The following is a 15,090-nucleotide window of genomic DNA, read 5'->3' as shown; positions in this document are numbered from 1 at the left end:
TGGGTGTGCACGCTGTTTTCTGTTTCCCTCCTTCCATCTGCCTTTTCCCATCTTGAAATATTTTTATAATTGGTGAGCAAAATGTTTGACATGTTCAACAATTGTGTGTGCATTGACACAACGATGTACTGTAGACTGTTAGTTGTACAAACAATGACCATCCAGCCTGTAGTATACAAGTATAGTTCATTTTGACAAACATGATAAAAGCAAGTTAATAATGATCAAAAGCACCTAAAAAGTGATAATTTTGCAGAGATTTGTACTTACTCAACTGTTTCATGTCCAAAAGCATACATCATTAGATCAAATCACCAGGAAACTGCCACTAGGTTGCCCCCAAATGGCTAAATGTTTTGGAGGTTGCACTAACTGTTGTGGAGAGTTTGTGAAAAATGTACCAAAGCAACTGAGAAAAACTGTAATGAAGTCATTCTTCATTACAACTCCTTTTTCTGAGTTGGCTGCAATGGCACAGAACACAAACTGGTTTCTAGCTGATTTTAATGATCACTTTTGTGCCCTTTGATCTGTTTTCAGTGTCTGAACATCCTACAAAGGAGGCATCATTCGCCATGGAGACTCGGCTGCCTCCCACTGTCCATCCAACAGTGGGCATGTCAGCACACGGAGCAGCAGAAGCTCCGGTTCCAGTCCCTTTCACAGGACCAGGGGATGATGGGAGACAGAAATGGTCCAAAGCCATGCTCCAGAGCCCATTCTGCCACCACAATGCACATGCACTGGCTTTTGTCAGCAGAGCAAAGGTAGGCTTTAACTACTGTCAGCTTTTTCATGCAAAAATGTTATTTTCTAAAATGTAGCTTCAATGACATGTTGTGAAACAGTTTATTGAAACTCTGAGCTCTGTTTTCTTAGATGCTCCATGATGTTCCTGCACAGGTTGAGTCTTTAGTTTGCATGCAGAGACCATCTGGCTTTAGTGTTAAGTTATTTTTATTTACGATAGTTTTAGCCTTCTGCCACTTGTTACAAAAAAAAAGCTTATTTTCAAAAAATTTCAACAATAAAGCAAAGCTTTATTGCATATTAAGTGTTTTACAAAAGTTGCTTTTACTTTGACTTTATTTATAATTTTAAGTGTTTGTATCCCATTTACATAAAATTTGTGATGAAGCAGTAAGTAATTAATTTATTTTCCAAATTCTAGTACAAATATGACCAAAAATGAAATGCAAATATGAAGAATTTTTTTACAATTCGTGCTCGGAAATGCTCAAAAGAATGTACTGCGTTGGTGATTACATAAACACAATTTAAGGATATCCAGTGGCCACTTGTGGTTCTATTAAAATAAACACAATATAATTTGGTCTCTCTGGAATGATCTAAAACAATAATTTTCTTGAATTCTAAACTATTTTTATTTTTTCTCCTGTAGGTTTGATCGGTTGAAAGTTTTCTAATTTTTGTTTTTGTGTATTGACGCAACTTTTTGGTCTTTTCTAAACAAACAAATTAACTTTTTTTTTCAACAACAGAAAAATTAAAAAATAGCTTTGTGCCATTAAAAAAACAAAGTTAACTTTAAGCAAAATGTACAGTTTTAATAATATAACTTTTTCAGAATATGAAAATACTGGTGTTGTGTTGTCACATTTTCTCAAGATTTTTGGTTGTTTTACATCTCCTTAACAGCCTCGTCCCCGCCCTTCCACCGTATCTGGGGACTTTGTGTGCTCAGTGTGCCATAAGGTCTTCCCCCTGCAGCGCATGTTGACTCGTCACCTCAAATGCCACAGCCTGGTGAAAAGGCACCCTTGTCGATTCTGTGGCAAAGGTTTCAACGACACCTTCGACCTGAAGAGACACATGCGGACGCACACAGGTCACAAATAACATCTGCACATGAAAGACTTCTTTTGTTTTTTTTTGCAATTGTTGAAATATAAGTATGAAAACCCCAGTAGGAAAATACTTTAGATAGGGGGCGGAGCTATTGGGGACAAGGGAAAAAACTTTTCCCCCCAATTTTTGAGTTCATTATTGAAAAGATGAAGAAAGAAATCATCAATACAAACTCCTGCATGCCACCACTGCTGTTCTCATTTACCACCCTTCCAATGGCTTCTGCCCCCCACACATTGCTCCGTCACTGACTTTAGGTATTATGTTGAAAGTGTTTTTGTTTAAGGTTCACAGTCTAAAAAACAATTGTTCATTTAAATTTGTCATAACTGTAGCAAGACTATAAATACAAATCACTGTTTTAATTTTTTCTAAAAGATGAAGTTAGATTTGGCGGCTCCAGCTGAGTTGTGGTCTGAGAAAATCGGTCCAATGGCTCTTTAGGTGTTAAAGGTTGCAGACCCCTGGTCCAGTGTGTCTTGAACAAAGAGAGAAACAAAGAGAAACCATGCTAAACCATGACTAATTTTGCATATTTAAAACAAACTTATACATGATTTTTGTTTATCACATTGTAAATCTTTGTGCCAAGATTTGCCTTACATTACAAACTTGCTGAATTGAATCTAAATGCATCCCTTTTTTCTGCAGGTATCCGTCCTTACAAGTGTGAGCTGTGCGAGAAAGCTTTCACACAGCGCTGCTCTCTGGAGTCCCACATGAGGAAAATTCATGGCGTTCACCAGCAGTACGCCTACCGCCAAAGACGCTCCAAGATCTTTGTCTGTGAAGACTGTGGTTACACTTCAAGCCGTCCAGATGAATATTTCCTGCACGTGAGACAACGTCACCCCGGCAGTCCTGCGCTTCGCAGATACTACCGTCGCCAAGCCCATGAAAACAGCACTTTTGCATCGACTGACCCCAAACTCACCCCCTATGTGTTGTATTCCACCCCCACGTACTTCATTTAGCATTTTGTGCTTATTCGTATTCTTTGCATATAATGTGTAGATATTAGTTCCAAGTCTACCTAAAAGTAGAACAAATTTCCATAAAATATTCTATTTTAATCAGACTATGTTCCATAGTTATGTATAATATTTACTGTGCATTTTCAGTGAATGTTTAGCTGTATTTCAGGATATAAACCTACATTTAGTTTGGTGTGGTTTAATTTAGTTTAGTTGGTCTAAAAGCTGTTTGCTTGTGCATTTGCATCCCCCAAAAGGTTAGTAGTGCATTTGTGGTTACAGTGAAATTTATAGACCCACTACCCCGAAGTATGTTTTTAAAAAGAAACAGGGATTTGGAGCTGCTACGTGGAAAGACAAGCTGGCAGACATGCAAGTGATAGACAGGATGCTAATGCACAAGTGCTAACTATCTTGCTTGTGTGTCTACCATGTTCTAGAAAACGACACAGGTTTTTTTAACATTTTGGATAAAAAATGGCATAATCACAAAGGAATGACCACTGGAAACCATTTAACTATAGATCAGAGATAATTGGAGTGAGCCTTTTACAGATACTGGAAATGTGATCTCACTTTGTGAAAATATCTGTGTGTTTTTTTATTAAAACATGTCTAAATATCTCATACTTTTGTTAAATAGAGTGATTTTTCTGAAAGGATTAAATGAGAAAGAGTCTCTTTTCCTTATGGTATCTATTAACTACTGCATCGCAAATGACAAATCTTAAAGCATTTTTATGTGAAGAACTAAAGGAGATTTGTGTGCTGTTTTGTGTGGTTGCATAGTTAAAGCAGATGTAAAAAATGTTCATAAATACAAATAAATATACACAGAGGCCAATGAAATAAATCGAACCGTTGTTAAAATGAGTTGTTACACCTCTAGTTTCATTCTGGCATATTCACTTTAAGTAATTTTTATTTATTCATGAAAGAAATGTAAACTTTATGACTATTAATATGGTTTTATTTCATTTTTTTATATTTTGTCTTTTGGTCTGGTCACCCAGGCAGCTTGACCTTGACGGAGTCAAACATTTGCTTGGAATTAGGCCCAAAAATAATGAAGCTTAGACCATGTTGTTTTTAACTAAATTACATTAACCCTTGTGCTATCTTAGATGACCCCACCCTTACTTTGATGTGTTATTCCTGCCATGACAAAGGTGGATAAAGGTGGAAAGATTTCATGTAATCCATGGACACCATTGAAGATCACAAGTCATTGAAGAAAAATGGTTCAGAGCACTGTTTAGTGGGTCTAGATGACCCAACTCCCAGCGTGTGCCTAGGATAGCACAAGGGTTAGCAAACATAAAAAAAAAATAGTAAAGAATTCCCGAAAATAATTGTACACATAACAGGTGGAGAAAATAAAAATGTTCCTTTTTGATAGCCTTTTTTTCATCCAAGTAGTATGAGAAAATGTATGAAGTTAAAGACTAAATAATAGCAAGAAAATTCAACAGAATAATAAAATATTTAAAGAAAAGGGGGAAAAATGGTTTTAAACTTATAAGTTGTTAGATTTAGGCATCAATGTTTGCAGCATAAGGTGTGCCCAAAACAAGTACTTTTAATTAAATTGCAAATTAATGTTTGAATATTTAATTCAATTCAAAATATCCACAAATTAAAGACTTTATTCGAAGCGATGTTAATTGAATATTAATCATATCCATTTAAACCTAACTAAAATTCCCACATCCAGCATCTAATGTAAGTGCTACCCAAAAACACAAACAGAAGATTTTCTTCCGATGATGGTTCATTGTTTGGAGTTCCTCAGCCCATCAAACAGCAGACACTTTGCCTGTAAGAAGGCAAAATCAACATACGGGATGAATGTTTGTCTCTGATTATTTCTGCATTTTTAAGAAATTTTCTGCCAACCTCATGCCACCGCAGAGTATCAGGTGCCAAGGCTATATGGCAGTGAGGACAGGTGTCTGTCTGATCGAGTTCCTCCTGGTTTCTTTGTCCCAAACAGGGCCCTTCGCTGCCCCACAGGGAGCTGCACGTGGAGTGGGAGGAACAAGCCACACCAAAGTGAGGTCGAGGGTCTGTCTGGTAGTTCACTTTCTGACCGCTAGATGGCGATGCAGGGTCAGAGTCTTGCTGTCACACAGACAAAAGGATTTTGTTAATCCCTTGTAATTAAAACATTCAGAACTTAAAAAAAAAAACATTTACAAGTTAATGGTTCATTTTAATATGGGAAGCAGCATTAAAGGCAAATACATAGAAAGTTCCGTAACACTTCCTTTCACTGTTCAGTACTTACAGGGTACTTAAGTGGTGCTTATAAGATACATTTAGTCTACCTACTGGGTACTTTAATAGTACTTGCTGTGTATTTATGTTGTACTAGTTCCACAGTTAAATCTCCATAGTTAAAAAAAAAACAGGTTGGGTTGTTTTTAACCAGTGATGAAAGTCAGGCAAGGAAAAAATCCCTGAACTTTTCTTTGAGCGATATGGCGGGCACAGAGCGAAATTTTGGAAAAATACGTGGTCTTAGATGCATTCTGGTGCATTCTGGCAACTAGTTATTCACTTCTTTATCAAGAAACTAAGACTAATTGGAGCATCATGATTTGTCATTCAAACCCCTAGTTTGAGTCTCCATTAAGGACTTGCTGGTCCCAAAAAAGAATTTGGAAAATTGCTCAAAGTAACACAATCCTACAATCTACGCTTTTCCTTAAAGCTGCAAAACATACAATTGCTAAAATATAGTAACATCAAAGCCCCAAATGGCAAAAAGAACACCAGTAACTATTATATTCTATGAAAATACCTCAGTTATTTATACATTATTTCTGCTTTAGAAATGACTGATGTACAACATCCACTTGCACTGTTTTCTCAAACTATAACTACATCAAAATATGGGATCTGCTTTAAACTATAATTCTATAACATAATACATCAATTCTTTAACACCAATACTAAGTAATCTGGGAAATATCAAAACAAACATACAAACTAAGCTAAACATTGTAAACATTATTTTTTAAGGGAGTGCGGGTCCAAACCATCAAATACTTATAATTAATGTCAACTATACTGAACTAAATCATGGTAATTAGGAAATACAAATAAATTAGATAGAGAAATGTATTCAAAATAAAAACTGAAACTCAAAACTAAAATTGAAATTATTTCAAAATGTGGTTTTGAGATTATTTTACACAAAAAAGTATTTGACCTACACTACCTTAAAAATCTTTTTTTTCCAGCCAAGACCACTTCAATTTGTTTTTTTATCGTCTTCTCACAACTGAGGTCGTGACCACGCTCAATAATGACGATGCCTGCCATTATTTTAACACAAATTTGATCGCAAACTCTTCAGATGTGTTTGTGAAAGTTTAGCGTGGGTCCGCCAGTTTTGGTCTCTAGGGAAGCGAGTCACGCTGACCACGTGGTGCAGACAGAGCCAATCAGACCCGTCGACGCATCCGAAAGCAACTAAAACGTCCCGTCATTGGTCAATTAGGCCGGGAAGACGAGAGATGGCCACGACCATAGAGGAAGCGATTTGCGGAGAAATATAGAAAATAAAGCTAAAATTAGCTGATTTCAGACCATTTTTTGATCCGGAAAGCGATTTGTCCGTAGAGATCAGGTCTTTATTTCCCGGAAAGTACGTTCGGTTTGCTCAAAAACCCGGATTTCCGGGAATTCCCGGAAGACTTTCATCACTGTTAACCCAACCTTTGAGGTTAAAAAGGGACAAACATTTTTAAGGGTTCCTTTAAATTGGGTTAAAATGAAATCCCTGTTACCTCAAAAATACCTGTGGCAAAAATATGCCTCACCATGAATAACTCAGGAATTGGCTGGAAGAAATAATCCAAGAGAGTGTGCTAATGTGGCTCTTGTGGTTTTTATACAAAAAACACACAAGCACAACACATAAATACCCATAGGTACTATGTAAAAACCTAGTATGTACAGCATAAATACCACGAAGGTACCACACAAGTATGAAGCAAATATAGTACCACATAAATACACACCATGTACCCTGTTATTACTCAGTACAACAAAAGTACCATGTAAATACCACTTACATAACCCTAAACTGCACTGTACAGTACTTTAAAAGGAAGCGTTACAGAAAACTCTCCAGGCTAAGTGAACTATTGAGTGTTAGTGTTCCATTTTAAATATAAATTGAGCAAATGAGATAAACTATGTTTTAACAAGTTTTTGATAATGGATCAAATTTTCCTTTTAACAGTAACACTAAACATCAAGTCAAACAAAACATAATTTTACTTCAATTTAAATGTAGGAAAGTTACACTTTATAGACTTCTTCTAATTTTGACAGGACGCTCAACATGGAAGTTAAAACGTTGAGGTTTGGATTAATCCAGCATGCCACAATGCAGTGTGTAGTGTTTTTCTCCTCTTAATGATGTTCCAGCAAACTTTGAATGGTTCCACTGCAGATTCCACTACGATGTCCTTTTTCCTTTCACTTTTAAGTTACTGTTGGTCCTGAATATCTGATTTTAGGGAAATTTATTGCATCGTCTCAGAGATTACACATAAAGAATTACAAATAAAACAAAATAAATTACAATAAAATGCAAGTTCCTTTCCCCCCCACATGTTTTTTGACATAAAACGTTCCATCTGGAGTCTCACAACCTGTTTGGTGGCTTCTGGTAAATACTCTGAGTCAAGGGACCTGAGGCAATACCAGCATGGCTCAGACGGATGATCTATGAGGAGAAAAAAAATAGACAAGCACTACTCCACAATAAAGTCTATATTTTTTTAAATTATTTGGATGGAATTGACTAGTAATCCCAGAAATTTAGAGCACAAATCCACTGTGAGTGTGTTTTACGTTGCATGTCGGACTGATGAGATGTGACTGCAGGGGTGGCTGTCTCTTCGTCTGTTGACAGATGGGACAATAGAAGGTGGTCATCATCTCCCTGTGAGTTTGTGCCTGTCAGAGTCTCCAGTGGCAACAACTCTGCACCCCTGATGCATTTGTTCTCTTCAGCCTTCTCCATCATCATCCATCACCCCAACCACAAAAGGGAAAATGATGTAAATCTAAAGATTTATCAGCAGCACCATCTTTTTATGACCAGTCCTGACTCTACCTCTCTGTCACTAACTCCGCTGTCTGACAAGTTGTCCTCTTGTGGCTTCTGGATGTTTATGGACTCATTTTCAGCCTGGAAGATGGCCATTTCACTGCAGCTTCAGAAAAGAGAAGGAGAAAACATACCCTATGAAACATTTAACCAGAAGGTTATCACCCAATCAATCATCAGCTGTCTGCAGACTAGCTTTTTTTGTCCAGTTCAAGCACCTGATTAGTAGTAAATATTCATCCACTACCTTTCTGATCTCTCTCCCTCCATCCCCGCTCATGTGTCTGCCTCCCAGGGTGCCTGATGTTTTATTTCCTCTTAATCCCGCTGTTGTCAGCCTTTTTTTTCCTCTGCTGGTTGTGCTCGTCCGTCTGTCTGCCCCTCTGAGCTCTTCCGTCCTTCACCGTGAGTGAAACGGAAACTCCAGCCTTTCAATATTTCATGACTCTGAATAGCTCACAAGCAGGTCTCGGTAAAGAGTAATCAGGTGAGGGTTCTGATACCCGGACTGTGGATTCTGGTTTGAGATCAGCAGGGCTGATAGAACCTGCGGAAGCCAGAGTTTTTGATTGCAGCTCCCTTCATTGTTTCACGGAGCGCTAAGGTTTGTCTTGTTTCATGTAAAGACACATGCATAATGCATGAATGTATAATAAGGTGAGCGTTTGACCTTAGTAAGTCCACACCTGCATGGTTTCCTCAGGTTTTGATGTCAATAATAGCAGATGAATGTTGTGGTTCAAAGATGCAGGACAGTGGAGAAAAGGGCTGTTTTGGTGCATTTTTTATAATACTTTATTGTTCTTATTCAATTCAACTTTTCTTTTCTTTAATTGACAAAGCAAATTAGGAAAAATTATCTAAGCAGTGACTACAGAAAGAAGGAAAAGGACTTAAAAGTGAAAACAGGATTGCATAGAGCAGTCTGTTTTACACTTTATACTTCTTACAGGAGACATGATTGTGTCTTTAATGTTGATGTCTACATTTTGACAATGTAGACCTCCTGAGCTTGTATTTGGAGACATACTTGATGACATAATAAAAGACAATTGTTGGTTTCACAATATAAGAACACAATCACATGGCCTAAATGTGATTTATTTCTCTTTTTACTTTAGCTGGTGCAACATTTAACATTTAACAAAGACAAATTTATTACGGGGGGAAAGTGAGGTAGTACCCAGGTGCAGAGAGGAGGAGGCAGGAGGTTTCAGGAGAACAGGATCTTTAATAACTAAAACTAAACAAACCAAAATCCACTGCTGAGCAGGCTAGAAACACTCATAAACTTGAGACACTAGAAAGACACTGAAACAGGGAACATCAAAACTATGGAGCAGCATGGGAGGAAGGAAAAGACAAGACTTAAATACACACAAGGCAACAAGACACAGGTGGAAACACTCAGGACTGATGGGGAAAGGTAAAACTCGAGACAACAACAAAATAGGAAATACTAAAAAATAAAACAGGAAGTAACTCAAACCTACACAGAAAATCAAGGAACCAAACACAGAAACTGAAACCGTTACAATATTGTGCTTTCAGGTGAGGTGATCCACCTCCTTTTGATCTGCTTTTTTCTTGCTTCTTTTTGCGACTTACATCGCACAATTTTGCACAATGTTTATTAAGTCACTAACTTAGTAACTTTGTAACATTCATCCATCTTCAGAACCCACTGCATTCCTTTCAGGATACTGCTGGGTTGAAGGTGGGATACACTGAACAGGTTACAAGTATGTTGCTCGGCTACATACTCACACATCCACACTTGGGGACAATTTAGAGTCACCAATTTACCTGTGAAGCATGTTTTTGGACAGCTGGAGGAAACTGGAGTACCTGAATAAGGCCCCTACATGCACAAGGAGAAAATGTAAACCCCATACAGCCGGGATTTGAACCACATCCTCCTCGCTGTGAGGCAAGAGCGCTAACCACTACACCACCGTGCAGCATTTACAGCATGTGTAACACATTTTGCTTTCCACAAAGTGGACTTGGCTTGACTTTCAGAAATAATGTTTTGGTTGTAGTTGCATATTGCTCATTTTGTATTTGCTAAATTCATTTTGGAGAAGAATTTTGTTTGCAAATGTTTGTTTGAATCCCACTTTAATTTTCAATCTTGTTTCTTTGTGGTTCAAACTTTTTTCTGTTTTTTCAAAGTTAAAGTCTTATTAACTGTCACAACTGGGTGGTGGATGCAATCTGTTCTCCCCTGGGGAAGGGTTGAGCTGCAGTTTTATGCGCTGGGGAGCTTTTTAATGGTTCAAATTCTCAATCTGACTCTTTGGGGGAGAAGCTTGGTGTTAAAACACGACAAAAGTCAAGTTTTATGTGTGGTTCATGTTTTGTGAAGTTTTAAGCCTAATTCAGAAAAGATAACACCTAGAAATCCATGTAAAATAGGAAAAATGTCTTGTCAATTTCTGTGTATCAATTTTATTTGATAATTTTTACAAAGAACTTTGTTTTTGTCTTTTGCAGCTTAACCTTAAAATACAAAGGATTCAAGCTTAAAAATAGCTAATTTAAAGGATAAACCAGTTGTGTGTTTTACAAAACTTCCAATAACATTTAGTTTTTTTGGTTAATAAAAGCTTATCAGTTGTCAGTGTTGAACTTATCGGTAATTGTAAAGTAAATGTAATAAAGTGGCTCTAGGCCAGAGGTCTGCATTTTTAACCCCTTGGCATCTGTATTTTTCAGCCATGCAAAAAAAGTAAATACAATAAAAAAATAACTCATCTTTTTGCTTTCAAGCAAATGCTAAATTAAGGCAATTTGGAGTGGAAGTGGTTTGATACATATTTGCATTAATAGGCATCAAGGAGTTCACAATAAAGAACCATTTGGTCCAGTTTCTTGCAGACCAAAACCCAGCCAGAGCTGCAAACTCCCACCTTACTGATTAGAAAAGGCACTTTGTTTTGTAAAAAGTATGGCATTCTTTTATTCTTTCATCAAATTCAGCTTTTAGCTTCAGCTTTTAAACATTTGCGAGAATTTAATATGACAGTTATGTTTTCCTATATTTGACAAATGTAACTTCCTTAACTTGTGACAGCAGAATGTGCAAGTTCCTTTCAAAATAAAATACACCCTGTGTGATGGCAGCATAGCCTGCCAGACCCACAAACAAAATGGCGGTAACCTCCCCCCAACATTGCACACTTTTTAATTTTATTATTTAAGATTCTTAAATAAATGCACACATTTCTTTTAGTTAAAATATACATTTATTCTCTGTTTTCAGTATTTATTTGTAGCAAATACACATACATATGTTTAGTTTACACATTTTGGTTTGTTTAATTAATGTCACCTGTTTTTTGAGTTGCCAGTGCTGAGGGTGCTACTGGTCGCTACGGGTGCGGCTGCAGTTCTGCTCCTGGAGCCGTGCTGTGAGGACTGGACTGGCAAAAGAGGAGCTCAAGCCTTCACAGCCTTTAAATACTCCAGTCAGGCAATTGGGCAGGCGCCATCTACAGAAGCCTCCAAGGGGGAAACCAATAGACTTATTTAATGTTTATTTGTTTTGCTTCTGTTGGTTATTATTCATTTTGTTCTACTTTTGATGTTTTTTCTTTTCCACCAAGAGACCAAGTTTTGTGTTTAGTCTTGTCTTTATAGTCTTTGTTAAATGTCTGTGTAGTTATGTTAGTTTCCCCCCATGTTTTTCAAGTGGTCTGATCAGCCACTATATATGTTCCCCCTGTTGTTTGGTTTGGTTTGGTTTGGTTTGGCTTGGCTTGGCCTCTTTTAAGGGGGCCAATTTGTTAATTGTTTAGCATTTTTGAGAAAAATTAAAACTTTCGTTTCTTGACAAACTTCTGTTGTCCTCTTTGGTCACTCGATCCCTCACACCCTGTGTCAAATAAGTTCCTGCTGCTGCAGCAGATTTACTTGTAATTAAAAAAAAATCAATGAAAATCAAGCATTTTCAGTCATTATGACTTTAATTTTTACTCAAATGTAAGATAACAACATTGGTGTGAAGTTAATTTTTTTTTTAAATCTATAATAACTTTAAGAACAGCAAAAGACCATAATTTTGCTCAGTTTTCTGACACTAAAAATCTAAACATAAATAATGAAACTTAAAGAAATTTAGCAAAACTAGAAACCCATTATTTAAATCGCTAGCATTTTTCTTCTGAACAAAAGGCAACAAAGGGGGGATTAAAAAAGGAGTATGTGGCTCCGGAGCCTCAGGTTGCTGACCCCTGCTCTAGACATTTGTGCAAAACATCCAGGTTATACGTTTACAATGCAACTCTCTCACCATACCAGCAGATGGAGGAAGAACATCCTTTTGGATTTCAAATCAGAGGTGCATGCCAGTGACCAAACCTTGGTTACATTTCTTTCTTCAGTACTCCAGTTGTCCTTGCTTTGATCACGTTTTTTTTTTTTTTTTTTTTCCAAGGTGTGACCAAGTTTTATTTGCTAAACTCAGCAGGTCTTTGGTGAAACTTCCACTGATATTTTCATTAACCATGAGAGCCAAAGTTTGCTACAAACTCACAATAATCCCTAAAAGGTGCAAAGGAAATGTGTGGATGCCATTTGAAAACTCTGTTTTGAAAGAAACGTGTGACCTGAGTTTTAATTTTGTGGTTGTGTGTAGGAGTAGTGGAACGTGTGAACGCCTGACTGTGAGTTTGCGACCCTGAATTGTGCATTTCTGGTGGCTGAGTGCTCACCAACGTGTACCTCCATACGTGTCTTCCTGTAAGTGCACGACAGGTAATTTTATTTTTTTTTCTTCTTTGTGATTTTTTTTTTTTGTGGGAGGAGGGAGACAGGCACATAAGTGGGGATGACTCACCAGTCTTTTGTGAGAGTGCTGCAGAGAGTGTTTTTCACCCATTTCTCTCCCTTGAGGCTTGCATACAAAACAAGAAATGGAAGGATGATGGAGAAGAAAAGAAGGGGAAGATTGGGTGTTAGGTAGCATTAGGGAGGAGCAAGGGGCCACGGATAATTGTAGAGAGGAAAAAAAAGAGCAGATGGAAAAGCGGTTACAGAACAAGACAAAGAAAGGCAGCATTGAGATGAAAGGGATGAGGAAAAAAACAAAGGTGACAGAGATCATAAACGAGGACTGAGCTTCAATAAGACAGGCCTAGACTTCTCTTGTTCCGTTGTCTTAATGACAGCTGAAAGCAGCCTCAATCCTACGTCCAACAATAGGAGCTTGACACTCAAATAATCTAACATGGCGATTTTTTGTAACATTTACTTCCTATAAGAATTATTTAAAAAATATGTTCAAGCTGGAAAGTTTTTGCTTTTTATTAGCTATATTGTGAGAAGAAATGTAATAACATATCATCATATACATTTTAGCAATGGAAAATAGGGACTAGAGGCCAAAAAATGATACATTTTGAGGGTATGATGAGTGTTTTATGGAGATTTGAATGTGTTTTATTCTCATTGTAGTGGTGAATGCTCACCCAATGTACAGAAATGTGTAAAACTACAATGACACACTGTTGTGTTGACTTTCAGGACTATGTTACTCACTGAAAGCATAAATCAACTATTTTCCTAGCGCACCAGAATAGATTATCGACTTCAACAGCAGTGTTTCTTTGAGTTTACTAAAGTTTCTGTGTGTTTTGCCTTTATTTTGACTTATTATCTCATCCTTACTTTTTGTTAACCTTTGGTTTGGTTTAGGCAAAAACAGGTCACTTAAAAATCAACAATTAGCCCCTGAAAAAATGTGTAAAAAACGTACATTTTGTTAGTATTATAGCTAATAGTAATTTGTTTAAATATATACAATTGGTTCTCTTGTTTGTTGAATTTTTTTCTAGGTATTTTCTTTCATTTCTTTCAGTCTTTACAACTTCAAAGGTTAATAATAAATCCCCTGAAACTGCACCTAATTCATTTGTGACCATAATCAACGAATATTTTTGTAGTTACAATTAATTTTTACACTTTGTGAAACTTAATTTAACAACAGTTGTGTTAATTTGGTTGGAAGCCACAAACTGTTTTGCTTTTTACTGCAACAACAGTGGATCAAATTTGGGTCATGTTGTGGATTAAATGTCAGCCAAGTTGCACAGAGTTATGTGTGAAGACACATGACCTTTGAAAACCACGCTGTTTCAAATCATATCCATCCCCTGCTGTGGTTTTAACAGAGTACTCTGGGACAAAGAAAAGACACAAGCTTGAGAATTTGCGGACCATATCAAAAGAACATATTTTTTTCAAATTTTTTGCTCTGATGCACTCAAAACATATCATGTTCAAATTAAAAGATAGCTTTCTTCATGAAGCCAGAGTTTTGCCTTACAGCTTCAGCAGGCCCGATCCACAGACTTAGCAGGTGTGTAGGTCTCCTTTAAAGCACAGGTCTAAAAGCCTTCAGGTGTATCATGACACACAAGGAAGGACACTGAGATGGAGTGGTTTTACGGGAACAATATTATAGGTCATCAATGTCGAAAAAGCTCATAAAACCACATTCAAAGAATCTGGAGTTCAATGTTCTAAATGTCACAAAGATTATTCACAAGATGAAAGCTCTCAGTACGGCTGTCTGTCTTTCCAGGAAGGATTTTTCAAAAATATTTGCCAACATCTTTATAACCATCTAAGCAACATGACTGTGAAAGTCCCACTTCGATTAAACTATTTCTAAATCGTTTACAGTGGTCTTTTAATTATGATTATGCCATTTTTAGCCAAAAAAAAAAACTGTGTTGTTTTGAAGGACATAGTTTCTGCAGAGCGTTGCCATGGAGCAACCCTGCCCCCCCCTTCCCTTCCCTGTTGCCAAGAATTCTCTGTTTATACCGGTACTCAATCCCAGCTAACTTACAGCCCCTCACACCCCAACAAAATTGGCGTCCAAAGGGGGAGGAATCAGAATGAAACTTGAGGCCCGCCAAGTGTTTTCTCTATATAGCTAATAAGCTCCTTTTCAAACTGCACCTAATTCATCCACTTCTGATTCACAATGATTAGGAAAAGAGCATAGAAACAAGATAAAAACACCAAAAACACAGTTTTCATCGGAGTGGGTCTTTAAAGTCCTTGATAAGTCAGTGGAAGCAGACTACAAAAAAACAAAAAAAACATCAA

The 15,090-nt window shown here is 37.1% G+C and overlaps 1 protein-coding gene across 1 annotated transcript; it reads left to right on the top strand.

Annotated features, from left to right (window-relative positions):
- Positions 1-575: 575 nt before the first annotated feature.
- LOC101170040 (transcription factor Ovo-like 2) lies at positions 576-3,702 on the top strand. The gene is made up of 3 exons (XM_020708614.2): positions 576-767; positions 1,660-1,849; positions 2,521-3,702. Exons 1-3 carry the CDS (start codon positions 576-578, stop codon positions 2,841-2,843), a joined length of 705 nt encoding a protein of 234 aa, XP_020564273.1. The 3' UTR covers positions 2,844-3,702.
- The last annotated feature ends 11,388 nt before the right edge of the window (positions 3,703-15,090 follow it).

The sequence above is a fragment of the Oryzias latipes genome, chromosome 14 (genome assembly GCF_002234675.1).
Source record: "Oryzias latipes chromosome 14, ASM223467v1".
NCBI lineage: Eukaryota > Metazoa > Chordata > Actinopteri > Beloniformes > Adrianichthyidae > Oryzias > Oryzias latipes.
The sequence above is the reverse complement of the archived record's forward strand: the minus strand, read 5'-3'. Positions and strand labels throughout refer to the sequence as shown.

What these genes read in the sequence shown, in the direction of transcription:
- LOC101170040 (XM_020708614.2), top strand. Translation starts at nt 576, where the DNA reads ATGGAGACTCGGCTGCCTCCCACTGTCCATCCAACAGTGGGCATGTCA. An exon ending in CTTTTGTCAGCAGAGCAAAG is followed by an intron (nt 768 to 1,659) that starts GTAGGCTTTAAC and finishes TCTCCTTAACAG; the next exon opens with CCTCGTCCCCGCCCTTCCAC. An exon ending in ACACATGCGGACGCACACAG is followed by an intron (nt 1,850 to 2,520) that starts GTCACAAATAAC and finishes TTTTTTCTGCAG; the next exon opens with GTATCCGTCCTTACAAGTGT.